General features: G+C 40.6%; 1 protein-coding gene across 1 annotated transcript in view; it reads right to left on the bottom strand.

Moving 5' to 3' along the window:
* Nucleotides 1–1,708: 1,708 nt before the first annotated feature.
* The window catches only part of PI4K2A (phosphatidylinositol 4-kinase type 2 alpha), a 43,780-nt gene continuing 26,425 nt past the window's right edge, over nucleotides 1,709–19,063 (bottom strand). The window contains exons 6-10 of the mRNA XM_008573239.1: nucleotides 13,383–13,444; nucleotides 11,632–11,731; nucleotides 10,747–10,880; nucleotides 10,207–10,266; nucleotides 1,709–4,139 (exon numbers count right to left, since the gene is read on the bottom strand). Of these exons, the coding sequence (XP_008571461.1) occupies nucleotides 3,978–4,139; nucleotides 10,207–10,266; nucleotides 10,747–10,880; nucleotides 11,632–11,731; nucleotides 13,383–13,444 (518 nt within the window). The 3' untranslated portion in view covers nucleotides 1,709–3,977. The remainder of the gene's footprint in view (nucleotides 4,140–10,206; nucleotides 10,267–10,746; nucleotides 10,881–11,631; nucleotides 11,732–13,382; nucleotides 13,445–19,063) is intronic.

Here is a 19,063-nt window from a genome sequence, read left to right as displayed (position 1 = left end):
TAACCAAGTAACTCCATGGATCCACATTTCCAGGTTAAAACCCTGTATTCAAAGCTCACCAACGGATCCCGCGGAGCCCGCAAGTGAGCCAGAAGTTCAGGAAACTCACTGACCTAGCTTCTAATCTTCAGGCTGCCGTCTACCCCAACCCTTTTCCTCTCTTATCCAAAACCCGCTTCTTACCTGGACCTCTCACTGTTATACTCATAGCCTGTCTCTTTCTGCCCTGTCCAAGTTGGAAAAATCTCTAACCAAGCTTCTAACCAGCTTTTGCTTAGAAACTACCAGCTACTGGCCACAGAAGACCCCCTCCTGCTCTTCAACGGAACGGTTGACGCGCTGTTAGGAGATGGATCTACACCACCGATGGTCTCTGTTCCTGGGTGCCTTGGCTGCAGACGCATGGATGCTCTCCCCTGCTCCTTTGGGGCCTAATAAAGGGCTTCCTATCCCTGCTAATTCCTCCTCCCCACAATGCCTCCTATCCCCCCTAATTCCTCCTCCCCACAACGCCCCTCTCCAGCAGGAAGTAGCTCGATGACTTCAACGACCCTGTCCCCGCAATAGAGGAAAAAGGGAGGAATGTGGGGATCCCATAGGCACCTGACAGGAGACACTCCCTAGCAATATGGCACCCTTCTGGGTTCTTCTCTGCTGTAAGCGATCCCGCCGGCGCCAGAATCCAACCTGTCACAAATTGGGACACCCCCCCCGCCCCCGTCCAATCCTGTCCAATCAGCTACGGCTCCGTCCACTTCCTACCCAGTCCCAGAACGCGGCTCTCTATAAATAGATGCGCAGTCTTTAAGTAAACTGAACTTCTCTGGTGAACCCTCAGACCGGGTCTCGCTGCCTTTCTTTCACTGATCCACAGGGGAGGAGAAAGGGGAAGGCTATTATGGTCAGCCCTGCACAGTGGGCACTGGATCCCTGGGTTGGCTGAATCTGCAGTCAAATTTGTGGACACCAGCTCCTCGGATGGCTTATGCACTGACCATCCTGAGGTGCAGTAACAGCTAGATGGATCATTCTTAAGCCACCTGCATTATCCTAGGTTTCCCATGGCCTGGAAACCCTTGCGATGAGGGTTTTTTCCTACAGTTCTTACTCCACCTTGAAAGAAGCAAAAGCAGCACACTGTGCTCATTAGCATTCTTCTCTCCTCCCCACCCATCCCATCTTCTTGGCTGTCCATCATGCAAAGGAGCCAGGTTCCAAGTGGAGCAGTGATGCACACATAGGGCAGGGCTGCCCTCTGGTGGCCAAGATGAGCAGCCACTGTCACTTAAGCACAGGGCCACATTTTTATCCCAAACCCTTCCAGATGATTTTGGAATTCAGAATTTCTTCGGCTTTTATGAAGTAGACAGGGCAAATACCATACTCTATAATCCCTACCAGGGGGACATCTCACAAAATAGATTAACATTTCTGCAACAAATATTCACAGTAAGGGATACACAATGACTACCAATAGCTTCACATCAGTGTAGGTTCAGATCAGATTTTGGTGTCAAATGAGTTATGAAAATATTTTTCGTTTTCAGACCATTGAAACTTTGGAAATGAGGACCTCTAGTTTCCTCTACTAGAGGGAACAGCCTCAGGAGCCATGTCTCAGCAACTCCATGGAAACACAAATTTCTTTGTTCTTAAAATTGCATTCTACCTTTGTCTTCCTTCCCCAAAAGAAAACTGGACAAAAAGGTCAGAATGAGAATTTGTTATTCATACATTTGCATTGATTTAAATACATTAAATACAATTTCTACAGTGCATTAGAAGAACAATACAGGGGGCAGCAGCACTCTCACAGCCCAGCCTCTACTCCCTGACGTTAGGGGACAGGGCCTATGGCTGGTACAGGGACGGGCCATTCGTGCCACCCAGAAGCCTGCCATGGCACTCTGGGCCCCTGGCTCTCCCAAAGTCCGATTCAAGGCAACCTGAGTACAGGCTTCAAGGGAGAGTGGAGACAGGCCAGAAAAGGATGCCCCGCACTCTTGTGCCTGCCAGACACGGGACGGGCTCCCTCTTACATTGGACCCAATTTCATTCTGATCACAGAGCTGGTCTGAATCAGGACAATGTGCAGATTTGGCTTGGCAGGATAAAGCAACCAGGCTCCTCTTTAGACTCCTGAAGCTCTCTTGAGCACACAGGTAGGGGGCTTACCAACATGTTTATGAAAAGATGCCTATGGAGAGCTACACACACCTGACTCCCCTTGTGGCTCCTGTGGTCAGGAGACAGGTATTCTCTCAAACATGGTTCCCAAGGCAGAGTCCAGTTTAGCTGGATGGGATTGTCAGGGCTGGGGCAGGCAGGGAGTTGTGCCTTTGTCCACAGGGCATGCATATCCAGCTCTCAGAAACTCCTCCTGTCAACTGGGTGACAGCCTAGGACAAGCTGGCTCCTGGAGACTGGAATGGAAGGGGACCAGCCTGGCCCAGATGACATGAGGGCTGCATATCTCTGCTCTACCTCCTGGATGCGGGAGCCAGGCAAGCAGAGAACACAATAGCCATAGTCCTCACTCCATTTCTTTGGTTGTTTATCAAGACTTCAAGATAGTTTCTTTCCAAGGCTGACTGACCCATCACAGGGTGGCAGAACCATGAAGTGTCCAGCAGTAGAGAGTATGAACACAGCTGCCCCTTAGCCATAGATGGCACCCTTTTCACTCCCTCCTGAGGCATTCTTTGCTTTGGTGTAGAAAGGGCCCAAACATCTGGCAAGGGGACAGCTGGGGGAAAAGACACAGAAGCAAGAAGATGTACACTGAGCTGGGCAGGCACTGAAGGACAGCTTGAAGGCCTCTCTCTGTTGGGGCCTGTCTTTCTCAAGATGCCATGGAGAAACTGGCTGGGACAAGAAGTCAGGGGGGCAAGGGAAACTGCCAATTAAGAGGCAGAATACAAGTCCTATTACTTCCTCCAAGCAGCAGTGATAGCATATAAAGAAGTCCAAGGACCTAATATCGTATCCTCTTGTGAGCTGACAGTCACCCCAGAGCCCTCACAGAGACCCACTACAGAACCCAAACTGAGCTCCTAAGTCAAAAGTTGGGGAAAAAATAATTAAAACAACAGGAACAAATTAGAGGACTGGGACCAAGGACTCAGGAAAGCTGGGATAAGTTTACCCATAGATCACTTACTGCTCCCAGCATACACTTAGGCCATGTGGATCACTTTTACATGCTGGATGTTAACTTCCTATTAAAATATGAAGGCTCAGACTAGCCCCTACTGCCTCTGCTTGAGTGACGGGCAAGCTGCAGCAGGGCAGAGAGGTTCTGGATGATTGTGGGCAGAACCATGGGGAGGTGTAGAGCAAAAGCCTCCCTGCGATGAGGACTCTGTTGGAGGTTTGTGGCCAGTCTACAGCATGGGTGGGAGGAGAAGGGGAAGAAGATTTGGCAAAAACCCAAAGGAAACGTGTGGCTTCTGTCTGTCCCCGCACTGCGAGTCGCCCGGTTGCCCTCTGACACAGCCTTGGTTCATGGAAGTAAGCAACTATGAGACACCCCAATATCTGAGTCTATGCAAATTTAGGTCTGGATTAAAGGTTTCTGACATGAGAGGATCTGGGGTTCTGCTGCAAGCATTTTAATTTGGTTTTGTTGTTTTTTTTCTGATGCAGAATATCACAGGGAATTACAACAGAGCAGGGTGTCAGGCTGGGAAGGGATTTTCCCAGCCTGCCACCAAGAGACACTGGAAGGGAGATGCTCCTTCCAGGCATCTGGACCACTTGCATGGAGCTCCAGCCTCCTCCAGCACTCTGAAGAGCCTGGGGGCACTCACTGTCTCTGATTGTGCTTCTCCCTGTGGGTGGGAAAGCCATGAGGGAGTGGCAAGCAGACAGGGAGGGCTCTTAAAGGTGCTACTCTCCGCCGGTTTTTCCTGCACCCCACTCCCCTTGTTTCCCCCAGCCCAAGTCTCAGAAAGTACTTCCTTTGCCTGCTTCTAGGACTACCACCATGAAAAGAAGGGCTTCCGACTTTGAAAGCTCTGTGTGTAGGACTCGCTAGAAGACCGCTGGTGGGAACGGGCTGTCTCAACAATCACAGGTGGCATCTGGACGAGGTGCAAGGGACTCTTGTTGTCTTTCAAGGCCTGGGTCAGATTTAGGATCTGCAGTGGGAAAAAGGAGATAGGTGAGGGAAAGGCCTAGACATTCCAGGCCTGCCTCTGAAGGGAGACCAGCAGATAGAGTGCTCCTACAAATAACAACAAAAAAAGCACCAATGGAAAATCACACCAACAGACTATTTACAAAAGTAGAAATATAAATGGGCAATGAACAGAAAATGGAAATCTCACTAGTCATTTTAAGAACACAAATGAGGTTAGAGTGTGGTGCTGAAAACACCAAGCCTGGGATTCGATCCCTGTACTGGCCACCCCCCCGCCAAAATAAAAAAAAATAAAAACAAATGAAGACAAATATCTCCTATTTTTTTGCCTCTCTACTTAGTAAAGAAAAAACAGGAGAGGACTCAGAGTTGGGGAGAGTTCAAAGAAATAGGCACTCTCCTACATGGCTGTTGGGCTAGAACATAGGACAGTCTTTTTGATAGACAAGTTGACAATAAAAGCTTAAAAATGAGCAGATCTTCTGACTCAGCAATTCAATTTTTAAAGACTAAGAAAAAAATCATGGATACAACTGAAACCCTTAGTTTCGAAAAATACAATATAGTGTTGTTTACAACAGTGAAAATGATGTAAATTAAATTATTTAATAATTTAAGGGATGAAAACAAGCAAAATATATAGAAATAAATATATTGGCATGTAAGCTGATCATAATATTGTTAGATGGAAAAAAAGGAGAAAGGAACCAGTATTAGCTTGTGATCACCCCTTTATTTTCTAAAATTCTATATTCCTTTCTACCTATGTGCACAGAAAAAAAGTCTGGAAGTTGGCAATGGTCATCTCTGAGTCTCAAAGAATTAAAGGTGATTTTTAATTGTTTATTGTTGTTCATCCTCATTTTCTGATTTTCCTACAAAGACAATGTATTTAAAAAGCCAACATTTCAAGTTGGATTCTCCCTCCAACACTGTCCCTTTATCTTTTTTTTTTTTTTTTTTTAAAGATGACCGGTAAGGGGATCTTAACCCTTGACTTGGTGTTGTCAGCACCACACTCTCCCAAGTGAGCCACAGGCCAGCTCTTTTTTTTTTTTTAAATAAAATTTTTACTTTGGAATAATTTAGAATTGCAGAAAAGTTGCAAAGATAATACACAAATGTATAAGATTTGCCCAGTTTCTCCTCATTTTAATATCTTACATGACCATGGTACATTTACCAAAACTAAGAAATTAACACTGGTATATTACTATTAAATAAACTCCAGAGTTAATTCTGATTTCATTAGCTTTTCCAATAATGTCCTCCTTCTGTTCCAGGAACCATCCAGGATACACATTACATTTAGCTCCTCACTATCTTTTGCCAGTATTTTATACATATTTCATATGTGTCCATGAGGACACATTTTCTTTGTCAAAATTAGAATCAGTCCTATTTATCATCTCTGGTAGGACAGTACAAAAGCTGAAGTTGTCCTGTCTTCTTTAACCCATTAGATGTTGGAAGATTTTCACAGCCAGGCCATAGACACATGGGAGAGTAAGGCAGGCTGCACCCCAAAATCACACAGATACACAGCCCTCAAGCCACAAATATGCTCTGGCCCACAACTGCTGCTGCCCATAAAGAGGCAGAGATACACCTCCAACAGAGGTCAGAAGTCAGATCTGGATCCTACCAGTAATTAATTCCTTTCTTACTTAATTTTTTTGGTACTTGTCAGCATCCTACACTGTTGCAAATATCCTCGAGCACAAGATCAGGGTAGAGAACTGAACAATTCAAATGGAACTGGAACTGGAATGTGCAGATATCACCCAACTGAAGAGACAGGATTTTAAACCTGCCCTGGCTGGGTCTTCCTGTGCTTTCTTTGGTTATTTGGGTTAGAAGCTTTCTCTCATGAGTGAAGTCTTTGGGGTAAAATGTCAAGTAGACAACTTTCAAAAGATTTGGAAAAAAAAAAAGAAATTACAGTCGTGTAATACATAATGACGTTTTGGTCAACAACAGACTGCATATATACAAAGGTGGTCCCTTAGATTATAATGGAGCTGAAAAATTCTCACCACCTAGTGACCTCATAGCTGTAGTGACATGATAGCACAACACATTATTCATGTCTGTGGTGATGCTGGTGTAAACAAACTTACTGTGCTGTCAGTTGTATAAAAGTATAGTACATACACAATTACATACATTACATAATACTTGATAATGAGAATAAACGACGACATTACTGGTTTATGTATTTACTATACTATACTTTTTATCACTATTTTAGAGTATGCTCCTACATATTAAAAAGAAAATTAACTGTAAAATAGCCTCAGACAGGTCCCTCTGGAGGTATTCTAGAAGGAATTTTTTTTTTTTTTTTTTGGCAGCTGGCTTGTACAGGGACAGGGATCAAACCCCAGGCGTTGATGTTGGTGTTATCGGCACCATGTTCTAACCAAATGAGCTAACTGGCCACACCTTCGAATTGTTATCACAGGAGATGACAGCTCCATATGTGTTATTGCCCCTGAAGACTTTCCAGTGAGACAAGATGTGAAGTGGAAGACAGTGATATCAATGATCCTGACCCTGTGTAGGCCTAGCCTATTGTGTGTGTTTGTGTCTTAGTTTTTAACAAACAAAAGTTTTAAAAGTAAAAAAAAAAAGAATTAAAAATTTTAAAAACAGAAAAAACTTATAGAAGAATACAAAAAAAGAAAATATTTTTGTATAGCTATACCATGTGTTTGTGTTTTTAAGCTAAGTGTTATTATAAAAGAGTTGAAAGTTTTTTTTTAAAGTTTATAAAGTAAAAAATTACAGTAAGCAAAGGTTAATTTATTATCGAAAAAGGAAAAAAAAATTATCATTTAGTACAGCCTAAGTGTACAGTGATGTCCTAGGCCTTCACATTCACTCACCACTTGCTCAGTGACTCACCCAGAGCAACTTCCAGTCTTGCAAGCTCCAATCATGGTAAGTGCCCTGTACAGGTGTACCATTGTTTATCTTTTATACTGTATTTTTAGTGCACCTTTTCTATGTTTAGATACACAAATACTTACTATTGTGTTACATTTGCCTACAATATTCAGTACAGTAACATGCTGCACAGGCTGATAGCATATCCACGTAGCCTCGCTGTGCTATAGGCTATGCCATCTAGGTTTATGTAAATACACTCTATGATGTTTGGACAGCAACAAAATTGACTAATGACACATTTCTCAGAACATATCCCTGTTATTAATTGACACATGACTGTATATAGAGATAAATATTATTAAGATACATGGATACAGTACAGAGATATGAGGTAAACATGGCTATATGTAACAATCAGTGAATGTAAGAGAATATCCCACTGAGGCTTAAAAATTTTCAGATTCAAAAGTTGAAGAAAAATGTATAGCAGCACATAATGCTAAAGAATAAATACTGTCTTTGAAAATGTTATTTTACTTTATTTATTTATTTATTGGTGGCTGGCCAGAAACAGGGCTCGAACCCTGGACCTTGGTGTTACCCACACTATGCTCTAACCAACTGAGCTAACTGGCCAGCCTGTAAAAATGTTAAAGAGGCTTTCTCTCGGACCCTAAATTCTTTTTAAGAAGTCTATTTTAATTACCTATACAAAAAGAAAACTGGTATATTACACACTTGGGAATTTTAATATTAGTATCAAACATACAATTTAATGTGTACCATAATTGTCCTAATAGAATCACAGTTATGCCAAATAAAAAACAATACAATTTTATATTTTTTATAATATAAAAATATTTTTATAATATTAAAATGTAATATAAAGAACAATATTATATTGCTTAGTCCTTTAAAATAATGAAGTAAAGTGATTTATATAAAGTAGCTTGATTAAACAGTTGTATTAGAATCATAGGAAAACAATTATTTTAGAACTGGAAGAAACCTTAGAGACCAAACCCATTCTTTGCAAGACTAAAATATGCATTGCATTATCTTTGGGTAATGTTTGAAATGCCTTAAGTAAGATATTACAGACCACTCTAGAACTACTTAAGGATAGGGATTATGTCGGACCCTAGATTCTTTATCTAACTCTTGGTTAGAAGCCTTTACGTTGAGGAATAACTTTTATTACCTGACTCTTGTACCTCTGGGGACTCTTTACTTATGGGGACTTTGGCTCAGGGCCCTTGTACAGCCCACTTTGTGATTACAGCTCATCTAGGTAGACAGGCTTATGTCCTTTTTCCCTGTGCTATGTCAGACTTCTGTAGGGCAGAGGCTCATTTTGCTTTTGTGTGTGAATGGTAGACAAATAAGGATGTGAATGATATACTGACCACCTGCATGTTGGGAGGAACCGGATGCTCATGGACTCTTAAGGCATTAGGAGTTAAACACTCTAGATTATAAGATGCCAAAAGCCCCTCTGAAGACATTAAGAGAACAAGATGGAGAGAAAGATAAAACTGCATTCCCCCCAACCTCCCCTACCTTTTGCATCCTGGATAATGGCCCTAAGTGGGTGTAATGGGAGGAGGGTTGCTATGATGTTGGCAAGGAACTGAACTGGGAAGGGATTAGAGAAGACAGTACAGTTTGGACAGAGGCACAGCCTATATAACCTTGGGAAGCAAATTTATTCCTTTATGTTGAGTTTCATAATGCCAGAGTACATCATGTGGCTTTTAAGGTTCCCAAAAATTTTGCCAGCCTAATTGGGCCCTTAAATTACTTGGGAAATTTAGGAAGACCACATTTCTATTATTTGGACAGCTATAATAACTACAGCTCTTAAAACCTCTGTCCATCTCATTTTCAGGGAAAAATGGGCTCAGCAAGCCCAAAAGGTTTTCTCACCAGAAGCCTTTAGCTAAATGGTAGGAAGAAGTAAATGTATAATTATGGCTGGGAAGACCCTTTTGTCCTTTAAAGATGTGAGAAGCTGACTGTTCTGTATATAAAATCATAATCATAATAGCTATCACGTATTGAGAGCTTCAACACACCAGGAACTACTCCTGTTTCAAATCATTTATCTCATAATAACCCCTGTGAGGCAAGTACTATTATTAATCCCATAATACAAGTGGGGAAACTAAGGGAAGGAGAAATTAAGTAATTTGCCCAAGACCTCACAGGTAGTAAACAGCAGAGCCAGGCTTCAAACCCAGGCACTCTGTCCATAGTTTGTGCCCTTAACTGCCAGGCCATCCCACCTCTCTTTAATAAGACTTCAAAGTGATAAGCTTGATGCCAGTGCCCTATAGAGTTTTTGAACCATTTTCCAAGCATATTCTTTACTATACTTTGAAAGATAGATAATGTCCTGGGTTTCCGTAGCTCCCTTTGAAGGTGAAATAGAAGGAGAAGAAATACTACAACTCATATCTGTAACAAAAAATTAACACCACGGTCACAGATTAGATTCCCCACACTGGCCAGACACCAAAAAAAAAAAAATTTATAACAACAAAATTATAACCATAGTCAGTATCTAGGTGCTTACCATGTGCCAGACATTGTTTTTACTAAATGCTTGATAAGTATTATCTCATGCAGTCCTCCAGACAACTGTGCAAAGTATTATTACTCTATTTTTTTTTTTTTTTAAAGATGACTGGTAAGGGGATCCGAACCCGTGGCCTTGGTGTTATCAGCACCACACTCTCCCAAGTGAGCCACGGGCTGCCCCAACTTTCCTATTTTATAAAAAAGGAAACAGACGCTCTTGCCCAAGGCCATGGAGCTTGTAAGTGGTGAAGCAATCTTACTCCAAAGCCCAGATCTTAACCACCAATGCATACAGCCTGCCTTGAGCAATTTGAGGACAGGAAGCACTGGTTTATTTACCAATCAATTACCCAGAAATTGGCACAGAGGTAAGCACATAGTAAGTGTTTCACCAAGCACTGGATACCATGGAAGAGGTGGGAGATTTGAGAGAGCTATCTTTCCTCTCCTTTGTGTTGAAGCAGAGTCATAAATATGTATGACAGAGTGAAAAGGGTGTAAAACACAAGCTTTAGATGACATTTGCTCAATATGAGCACATAACCATCCCAGAGAGATCCCAAACAGACACCTGGAGGATGTCCCAAGCTTACCTGTCCCCGCATGACGGCAATTTGCTTATGGAACTGGCCCCTGTCAAAACCAGGATCTTTCTGCAAAAGAAAGGCAGAAGGAGATGGAACCTGTGTGAATGCCTCACAGGAACCTATTCTCTCTCCTAGTTGGAAGATTTCTAATAAAGAAAACCTCCATTAGGCTTATGAGGCTTAGTGAAGTCAGCTACCATCCCAAGAATCCCTGCTTTACAGATGGGGAAACAGAGAACAAATGAATATCTTATTCTCCATCTCAAACTCTAGTCTCCAGTGCTTCATTTGAAAATGAGAGTTCTGCAGATACACTGCAGCCACATGACACACGGGATACACACCAGTGTGATCCTACCTGCCCATTTCTTTCAAACCCATTCAAACCAGGTCCTGCTGTCCACACATGGGGATCTTGCTCTTCATTGGCTAACTCAAGTCAGAAGGGTGTTAATCATTTCCTACTGGCTTGTGTCAAGACCAATTAGAAACCATTAGGAACTGTTGCTTCTATATGGGAATAAGGCTGAGGTTCCCAGGGCTAACCTTGAAGAGTTCATATAGGTCCTCCTCCAAGTCCTTGATGAAATTAGGGTCCGATATCTTTGGAAGAATCAGATCCTTGATCTCCTGAGAGAACGGGACTTTGGCCTGAGGCAACCAGGCCCAGTAAAAAGGATCTGAAAAGAGAAAAGGCCAAAAAGCAAAGCTGGTGTTGAAAAAGTCCCTGTCCGTCTGTGTCCTCTACCTATAGGGCACTTTCAAAGGAAGAACTCTTCTCCCTGACATACAACAGAAAAGAAAACTTGCAAATGCTGTTAATCATAAAGTTTATACAGCTAGAAATGGAGGAACCAGAATTCAAACACAGATCTGCCTAACCCCAGAGCTCCTTCTCAGATATTGCAAGATCTTCCAAGATGAAAGCCTATCTAGAGGCAACTACTTGCCACTGAGACACTGAGATGGTCCATCTGAAAAGGAAGACTAGTGCTGCAAAAGGGGCTAGTCACTCCCTACTTGCATTTCTTCTATGTTTCTCAGTTATAACGGGGTAGGAAATGTCAACAAAGAAGACAGAACAGTTAGAGCAGCTTATATTTAGAGACACACATAGAATAAATTATAAAAAGACAGTCCTCAGAAACAATGAGAAGAATGCAAAGTGGAGATGCAAAAACTCATCTTTATGCTTCTAATTTCTAATCACCTTTATGCTTCTAATGGGAGTAATGTGAAGTAAAAATTATAACAATGGCCTACACTATGGAATAGTTGCCATGTGACAACCATTGTGTTAAAGTGCCTGGCCTGCATTACTGCATTAATTCGTAGAACAATCCTATGAGAGAGGTATTACTATCTCCATTGCACAGTGAGAAAACAGACTGAGTATGAGAAGAGCCAGACCACAGTGGTCTTGAGACTTACATGCCCTCCAGGAGTCAGGATGCTTCAGCGGGAAGGCCAGCCCATTGTCTATGGCAGCCACCTTGATGACAGGCTCCTTCACCACCACCCAGTCTGTGTCCTGAACAGCAAGGAAAGACTACTTACTGAGGCAAAGCAACCTATCTTAACCAACCCTTATTCAATTTATTTTGAGCGCCCTTCTGAAATACTTTCCATGTTGTTATCAGAACTTAGTACATTTATGGCACCTCTGACCTGGCTTGTTCAAGGATCTCAGAGTCCCTTTCTTATCTTAGAAAATGTGCACTTCCCCAGGAGTTGGATAAGACAATAATAAAAAAGGAAAGGAGATAAGAATCCTGTGAGTAGAAAAGAAGAAATAAAAATCTGCCTCAATTGGCTGAGGTCCTTTTTTGTGGACCTTGACTCAGGTACCACTTCACTGGTGATGATATTTTCCAGTGAGAAAACAGAACCATGGAAGCTGACAGTTGGCTGCTCTTGCACAAGGGAATCTCTTTTACTTCAGTGATACAAAAAAAGGAAAAGGATAAGAGCCAAATAGAAAGAGTGGGCAGGTCACCTGTGAGAGTCCCTGTCAGGGACACTCACTGATTACATAGCTCCATGCTTCAGGTTCACTGGTGACATCACAGGAACAAAAACTGTGGTTCCAGGACACCTGCATTAGAATCCCCTGGGATACCTTATTAAAATCATGGAATCCTGAGTTATGCCCCAGACCTGATCAATCAACTGATGGGGGAAAGATCTGAAGAATCTGTACTATTTTTAATAAGCTCTTCAGATGATTCAGGCACAAAATTTAAAAGCCACTATTAGAGAAGAAAGTAAAAACACTATAAGGAATAAAAAACAACCTCACTCTTCTCCAAGTAGCCTTCCTGCTGATTTTTTTAAAAAACACACACTCTGAGCAGAAATAGAGAAGAGTGGTGGAGGATGAAGAGAATGAGAGAGTAAAGAAAGCTGCAGGAGCAGCTCTTCCTAAACTTACGTTCTATGGAATCATGGTTGTAAGACAAGTGCCCCAAGGTTAAAAAAGTATAGAAATCACTGTGCCAAATGAAATTAAACAGGTTCACTTAATGCAGTACTTTTCAGACCTTACTATGCTCTTGTGCAATGTGAAGATCAAAGAAAGGAACAGAGTGTGTAATATCACCCAAACTTTTTTTTTTTCCTTTTTTTCGTCTTTTTTCATGACCGGTAACGGGATCGCAACCCTCAGTGTCGCGCCCGTACCGCAACCGGCAACAGGATCGCAACCCTCGGTGTCGCGCCCGCACCGCGCTCAACCAGTGAGCGGACTGGTCTCTATATGGGATCCGAACCCTCAGCAGGAGCGCTGCCGCGCTCCCAAGCACCGCACTCTACCGAGTACGCCACCGGGCCGGCCCAATATCACCCAAACTTACTTGAACTTTTTTTTTTTTTTGGCAGCTGGATAGTACAGGGATCGAATCCTGGATGTTAGTGTTTTGAGCACCATGCTCTAACCAACTGAGCTAACCAGCCAGCCCATCTGACCTCTTCTTTACACTATTCCTATTAACATCAGTCAGTAGAATATTCCTTAAAATACAGACTGAGAAAAACTATACCAAATATTAACCTATTAATTTTAAACACATGTGCTTCCCTGATTTTTCTGAACTTACGTGACCTAAATCTTGACCATTTTACGTGATTCTATATTACGCAGATACTACTCATCCTTTTCTTCAAAGCATACATCAATCTCTTACCCGAGAGCTAGAACTATCCATTGGACAGTCATATTTAATCAGCCAGTTGTCATTGCCTCGATCTGAGAAAAGAAATAATAAAGTTAATAGAAAAATTTGGGGTGACTTTCAATTTTAGTAATGGTGTACTACATATTTTGGACACTTGAACCAATCCTTCTATGGAGAATGACTATGAAAGCTCAATAAAATATTTTTAAATCTCTTGAAGCACTGAAGATTTTAACAAGACCTTAAAGAATTTGAGTCAAGATCTGGGAGAGCATGGAAATCCAAAGAGCCCAGCATTTGTGGCTCCTTTTCCCCAACAGCATTTGCTGATTTGGGAAGAAGTGGCTAAAAGGTTGAGAGGGGGGATAGTGTTCTAGTAGCCTTGTGGAGTTAAAGACAAAAGCTGCAATACACTGACTAGACAGGGGCGAGGAGACCCGAGGAAATTACCCATGCTTTGGGTTGAGACCCGAAGAGCTACACCCTGGAATTAAGCCAAGCTACCCCTCAACACTTGAAATTAAAATGATCCTGGATTGCTAGTGCCCTGGCTGTTTGCCAGAGCAAGCTTCCTCCTCCAGGCAGCATTTATATAAGCATCCTAGGCCTTTAAATAGTTCTACAATTTCTCATGACAATATCTGACAATCAAAAATCAGGTACGTAGGGCTGGCCCATGGCTCACTTGGGAGAGTGTAGTGCTGACAACAAGTCAAGGGTTAAGATCCCCTTACCAGTCATCTTTTAAAAAAAAAAAATCAGGTACACAAAGAGACAAGATGACAAAAAAAGAAACAAAAGAAAATTAAAACATATCTAAAGTAGCTCCAAACAATGGAAATATCTTATATATACTTTAAAATGTTCAAGATAAAATCCTTAATATGTTTAAGAGGATAAAAGTCAAGATTAAGAATATCAGCAGAAAATAAGAATCTATAAAAATTAATCAAATAGAAATTCTTGAACTCAATAAATACAATTACTGAAATTAAAACTCAACTGATGAGTTTAACAACAAATCACACTGAAGAGAGAAGTAGTGATTCAGAAAACAGGTCACAAGAAAATAGCTAGAATGAAGCACAAAGGGAAAAAGGATATATACACAGATGTACCTAACATCATGTAATTGGAGTCCCCAAAGGAGAGGAGAGGAAAAAATGAATCAAAAGTAATATTTAAAGAGATAATATCTGGGCCGGCCTGTGGCTCACTTGGGAGAGTGTGGTGCTGATAACACCAAGGCCACAGGTTCGGATCCCTATATAGGGATGGCCAGTTAGCTCACTTGGGAGAGCCTGGTGCTGACAACACCAAGTCAAGGGTTAAGATCCCCTTACCAGTCATCCTTAAAAAAAAAAAAAGATAATATCTAAGACTTTTCCAAAATTGACAAAAGATAAACTGTGGACTCAAGAAGCCCTATGAATCCCTAAAAGGATAAATACAAAGAAAAATACACCTAAGCATATCATAGTCAAAATCCTGAAAGCCAAAGAGAGGGAAAATGTTAAAAGGAGCTAGAGAAAAGGAGAGATTACCTTCAAAGCAGCAATAATAATACTGACAATTGACATCTCCACAGGAACCACAGGAACAAGAAGACAATGGAATTTTAAACCACTGAAAAAAAAGAACTGCCAAGCCTTCTACACCCAGCAAAAATATCCTTCAAAAATGAAGGTGAAAAAAAGACAATCTCAAACAAAAGTGGAGCATTCATCAGCAGCAGACTAGTGCTAAAATATTCTCCAAGTCAGAAGAAAACTATCCCAAATAGAAGCTTGGAGATGCAGGAAGAAATAAAGAACAATAAAATGTAAATACGTTAGTAAATCGAGGTAAATATTGTTAGTTTTGTTTAGGTGTGTTAGTAGCATAATTTTTTTTTTAACAAAAATTTACCTTATACTGAAATAATTATGAATAAAATTATATCTGGGATTTGCTTCAAAATAATAAAAGGAGGAGGTAAGTAAATGGAAGTGTGAAATGAGACTGGATTGGTCGTGTATTGATGGTTGTTGGGGTTGGCATGACCAACTGGTCATCCAGTTCATGCAGGTTCATTATTTGCTTATTTATGTATGTTCAAAAGTCTCCACAATTAAAAGTTTATTAATAATAGTCATAATAAAAATGAAAAAGGAAATAACAGTAATAATAACGATGACAATATTGTCTTTAAAGTTTTAAATAAATGTGTTTATAAATACATATATACACATATAAACATATATGTATGTATACATATATAATTAAAACCCATGACATTAATAGTATAAGAGTCTGGAGATGGGTAAATGGAGTTTCTGAGATCTTTGCATTGTCCAAGAAAGTAGTAAAAGTACCAATATTTTAAGGTTAAAATTAGGGAAATCAAGAATTCATATGGTAGTCTTTAGGGTAAACAACAAAAGAAAAGACAAAGAATATACAACTTCCAAGCTAAAAGAAGGGGGAAATGAAATAATTATAAAATAATTCAAAAGAAACCAAGAAAAGAAAGGAGAAAAAAGATCATAAACAGAAAGGGAGAAAAAACCATAAAATAGTTAAAAACATAAAAAGCAAAGAATAAGATGGTAGATACAAATCCAAATATATCTAAAATAACATTACAGATAATTGAACTAAATGCTCTAATTAAAATATAACAATTGTCTTGCTGGATAAATAAAACCCAACTACCTGCTTACAAGTGATGCATCTAAAAGTATAAGGATATAGAAAGGTTGAAAGGATTAATAAAACATTATAAAAGACATATAATACAAAAAGTTAATGGAAGCTGATGATCCTAAGTTAATATCAGATAAAGTAGACTTTGAAAGGCAAAAAGCATTACCAATAATAAAGAAAGATTCTTCATAATAGTAAACGGTACAACTGACCAAGAAGATATAATACTTACAAATTTCTATGTACCTAATATCAAAGCCTCAAAATAAGTAAAGAGAAACAAAGCCACATCCACAATGGGAAACGTTAATATAACTTCTTTCTTGAACCGACAACCAGGGGAAAAAAAGAGAGAGAGAGAGAGAGAGAAGATTTGAACAATACAATTGACAGACAACCTAACTGACATATATAGAACACTGCACCTAACAACTGCAAAATACACATACCTCTCAAGCACACATAAAGCATTTACAAAAAATGACTACAGGCCAAGCCATAAATCAAGTCTCAACAAATTTCAAAGTACTAAATTATATCTTCTTTGACCATGGTATAATTAAGGTAGAAATTAAAAGAAAATAAACAAAAAACTAAAAAATTCATATATGCATAGAAATTAAGAAATATTCTTTCAGGCCAGCCAGTGGCTCACTGGGGAGAGTGTGGTGCTAACAAAACCAAGTCAAGGATTAAGATCCAGTTACAGGTCATCTTTAAAAAAAAAAAAAAAGAAATATTTTTTTAATCCCTACATATTGCTATGGAGTGTTCCCTAGAATGTACTGTTAGATGAAAAAAGCAAAGTACAGAACAGTTTGTATAGTATGCTACCTTTAATAGAGAGGTTTGTTGCAAAACACAGCTTATTTGCTTTTAAATATATATATATATTTTTATTTATTAATATTATATTTTTACATTCTATGATGTTTTTGTGGAGCAGTTGAGGGGGAGGGGGAGTGAGGAAGGGGGAAGGAAATAAGATGAGAGAAGTAGGAGGAGGGAGGGCTTTCTTGAGGACATGGCACCCCCATCATTCTGGCAGGGGAGACCAGGGAGTTTCGGAGGCAGCTTGGTGGTCACTGCTGGGCTGGTTGCGAATGTCAGGTGGGCTTGGCTCAGAGGCTTCCTTCAATGGCTTGGTGCTCAATGCTGGGCTGGGTGTGGTCATGGGGGGGGCATGGCTGAGGCCCACTGCCATCTCCCCTCCCTAGCTTGGGAGCCCAGGGGGCTTCTAGTCCTTCTAGGTTTTATAGGTATTCTTTGGTGGTGTCAGACCTTTACCAGTTAATATCAGACTTTGTCTCTGATCTATAGGTATTTTGTTTTTTCTTTCAGTTCTGTGTTGGATTATTTGCTGTTCCCACCACTTAAACTCTGCACTGGAACTAATTTGTTGTCCTTTGCTTACTTCTAAAACGGGGGAACTTCCTGTGGGGATCAACACTTGACCCTGTGGTTGAGCTAAATTGCTCCTTTGCTGCTGATTCCCTGGGGAAGGCATTTTGTGCAGCTCAGGTTTTAATGGTTGGCCTTGTATGTAATTTTCGGTCTCATGAGGTCCAGTACACCTGGGCTGTGTGGAAATTCTGGTCTGGGCCTGAATCTTTTCAGCAAACTGCACCCCCTGCAGTTCTGTATTCCTGACCAGTCACCACTGCATGGTCCTGTGCTGACTGGGGGGAAGATCAGCTGTCCATGCTGTGCCCCAATATTTCCCCAATGGCCAGTCTCCCCAACCCCCTGCATTCCAAACACTTCCCATGGGGCCGATTGTGTGCTGGTTGCTTGTGATGATTCACCAGCTTCTCATTGGCTCCTTTTTTCTGTTGTCTGTGGCTCCTTGCTCCTGTGTGGGTCCACAGAAACCCTGTTAGTGCTCTTGCTGGCCTGGGAGCCACCAAGGCCCTCTTCTCCCCTGCCTCCTCCAAGCAACTTCATACAAAGGGCATAGCTGCAGCTTTTGCCAGTTCTTGCTCCGTGAAACTTTGAGGCAGCAGGGGCTCAAAATGGTGGAAGCAATCCTTTCTTTCTCTCATCATGGCTTCTCCTGCCTTCATGAACTCCATAGTTCTCTCCTCCTCTTCCCCTGAGTTCTAGTGTCCCCAGCTTGGCTGTCATTGGTTTTTAATAGTTGTAAATTGGTTGATTTGTGGGAGAGTGATGCTAGGGACTGTTTATTCTGCTATCTTGACCAGAAGCCCATATATATAATTTTTTTTTAACAAAAGGACAACACAAGTACTAATAAAAATGGTTACCTATGGGAGAAAAGTATGCAACAGCTTGGAGGGGATGAGGATAAAAGAGAGACTTCCAATGTACCTTGTTTTATAGTTTTGACTTTGGAATTTAAATGTTTTACACAATTATTTTTAAAACTACATTAAAATGAGAAAAAAGCAATCTAAAAATTAAAAATGAATTGAAATTGGTGAAATTAATTACATACCAAATTAGTGACTCAACCATAAAGAAAATAATTGACTTGAAAAAACTGTGATTTGAATATACATCCAGAGTAGAACATACCAAAGGACAAAAATTACAGAGAAATGTTAAACTATAACAAGTCATCATGTTGTTAGTAATAATATTGGTATTAATATTTTGAAAATATGTATATATTTTTGAATAAAAAAAATTATTTGTTGGTAGAAAATAGTACTAAAGAAAAAGATAATTAAAAAGTTAGGTAAAGGGCCGGCCCGTGGCTCACTCGGTAGAGTGCGGTGCTGATAACACCAAGGCCGCGGGTTCGGATCCTATATAGGGATGGCCGGTTTGCTCACTGGCTGAGCGTGGTGCTGACAACACCAAGCCAAGGGTTGAGATCCCCTTACCGGTCATCTTTTAAAAAAAATAAATAAATAAAAAGAAAAAAAAGAAAAAAAAAGAAAACCTTTCCACAGAGCAAAGAATACTTTTCTGATGTGATTAATCTACGTAACCTAACTGGTTTATAAATTTAAATTCCAGCAGATTTTCCTTAAAAAGGTTGA

This window comes from Galeopterus variegatus, unplaced genomic scaffold (assembly GCF_000696425.1).
Source record: "Galeopterus variegatus unplaced genomic scaffold, G_variegatus-3.0.2 Scaffold891, whole genome shotgun sequence".
In the NCBI taxonomy this organism is placed as follows: Eukaryota; Metazoa; Chordata; class Mammalia; order Dermoptera; family Cynocephalidae; genus Galeopterus; species Galeopterus variegatus.
The sequence above is the reverse complement of the archived record's forward strand: the minus strand, read 5'-3'. Positions and strand labels throughout refer to the sequence as shown.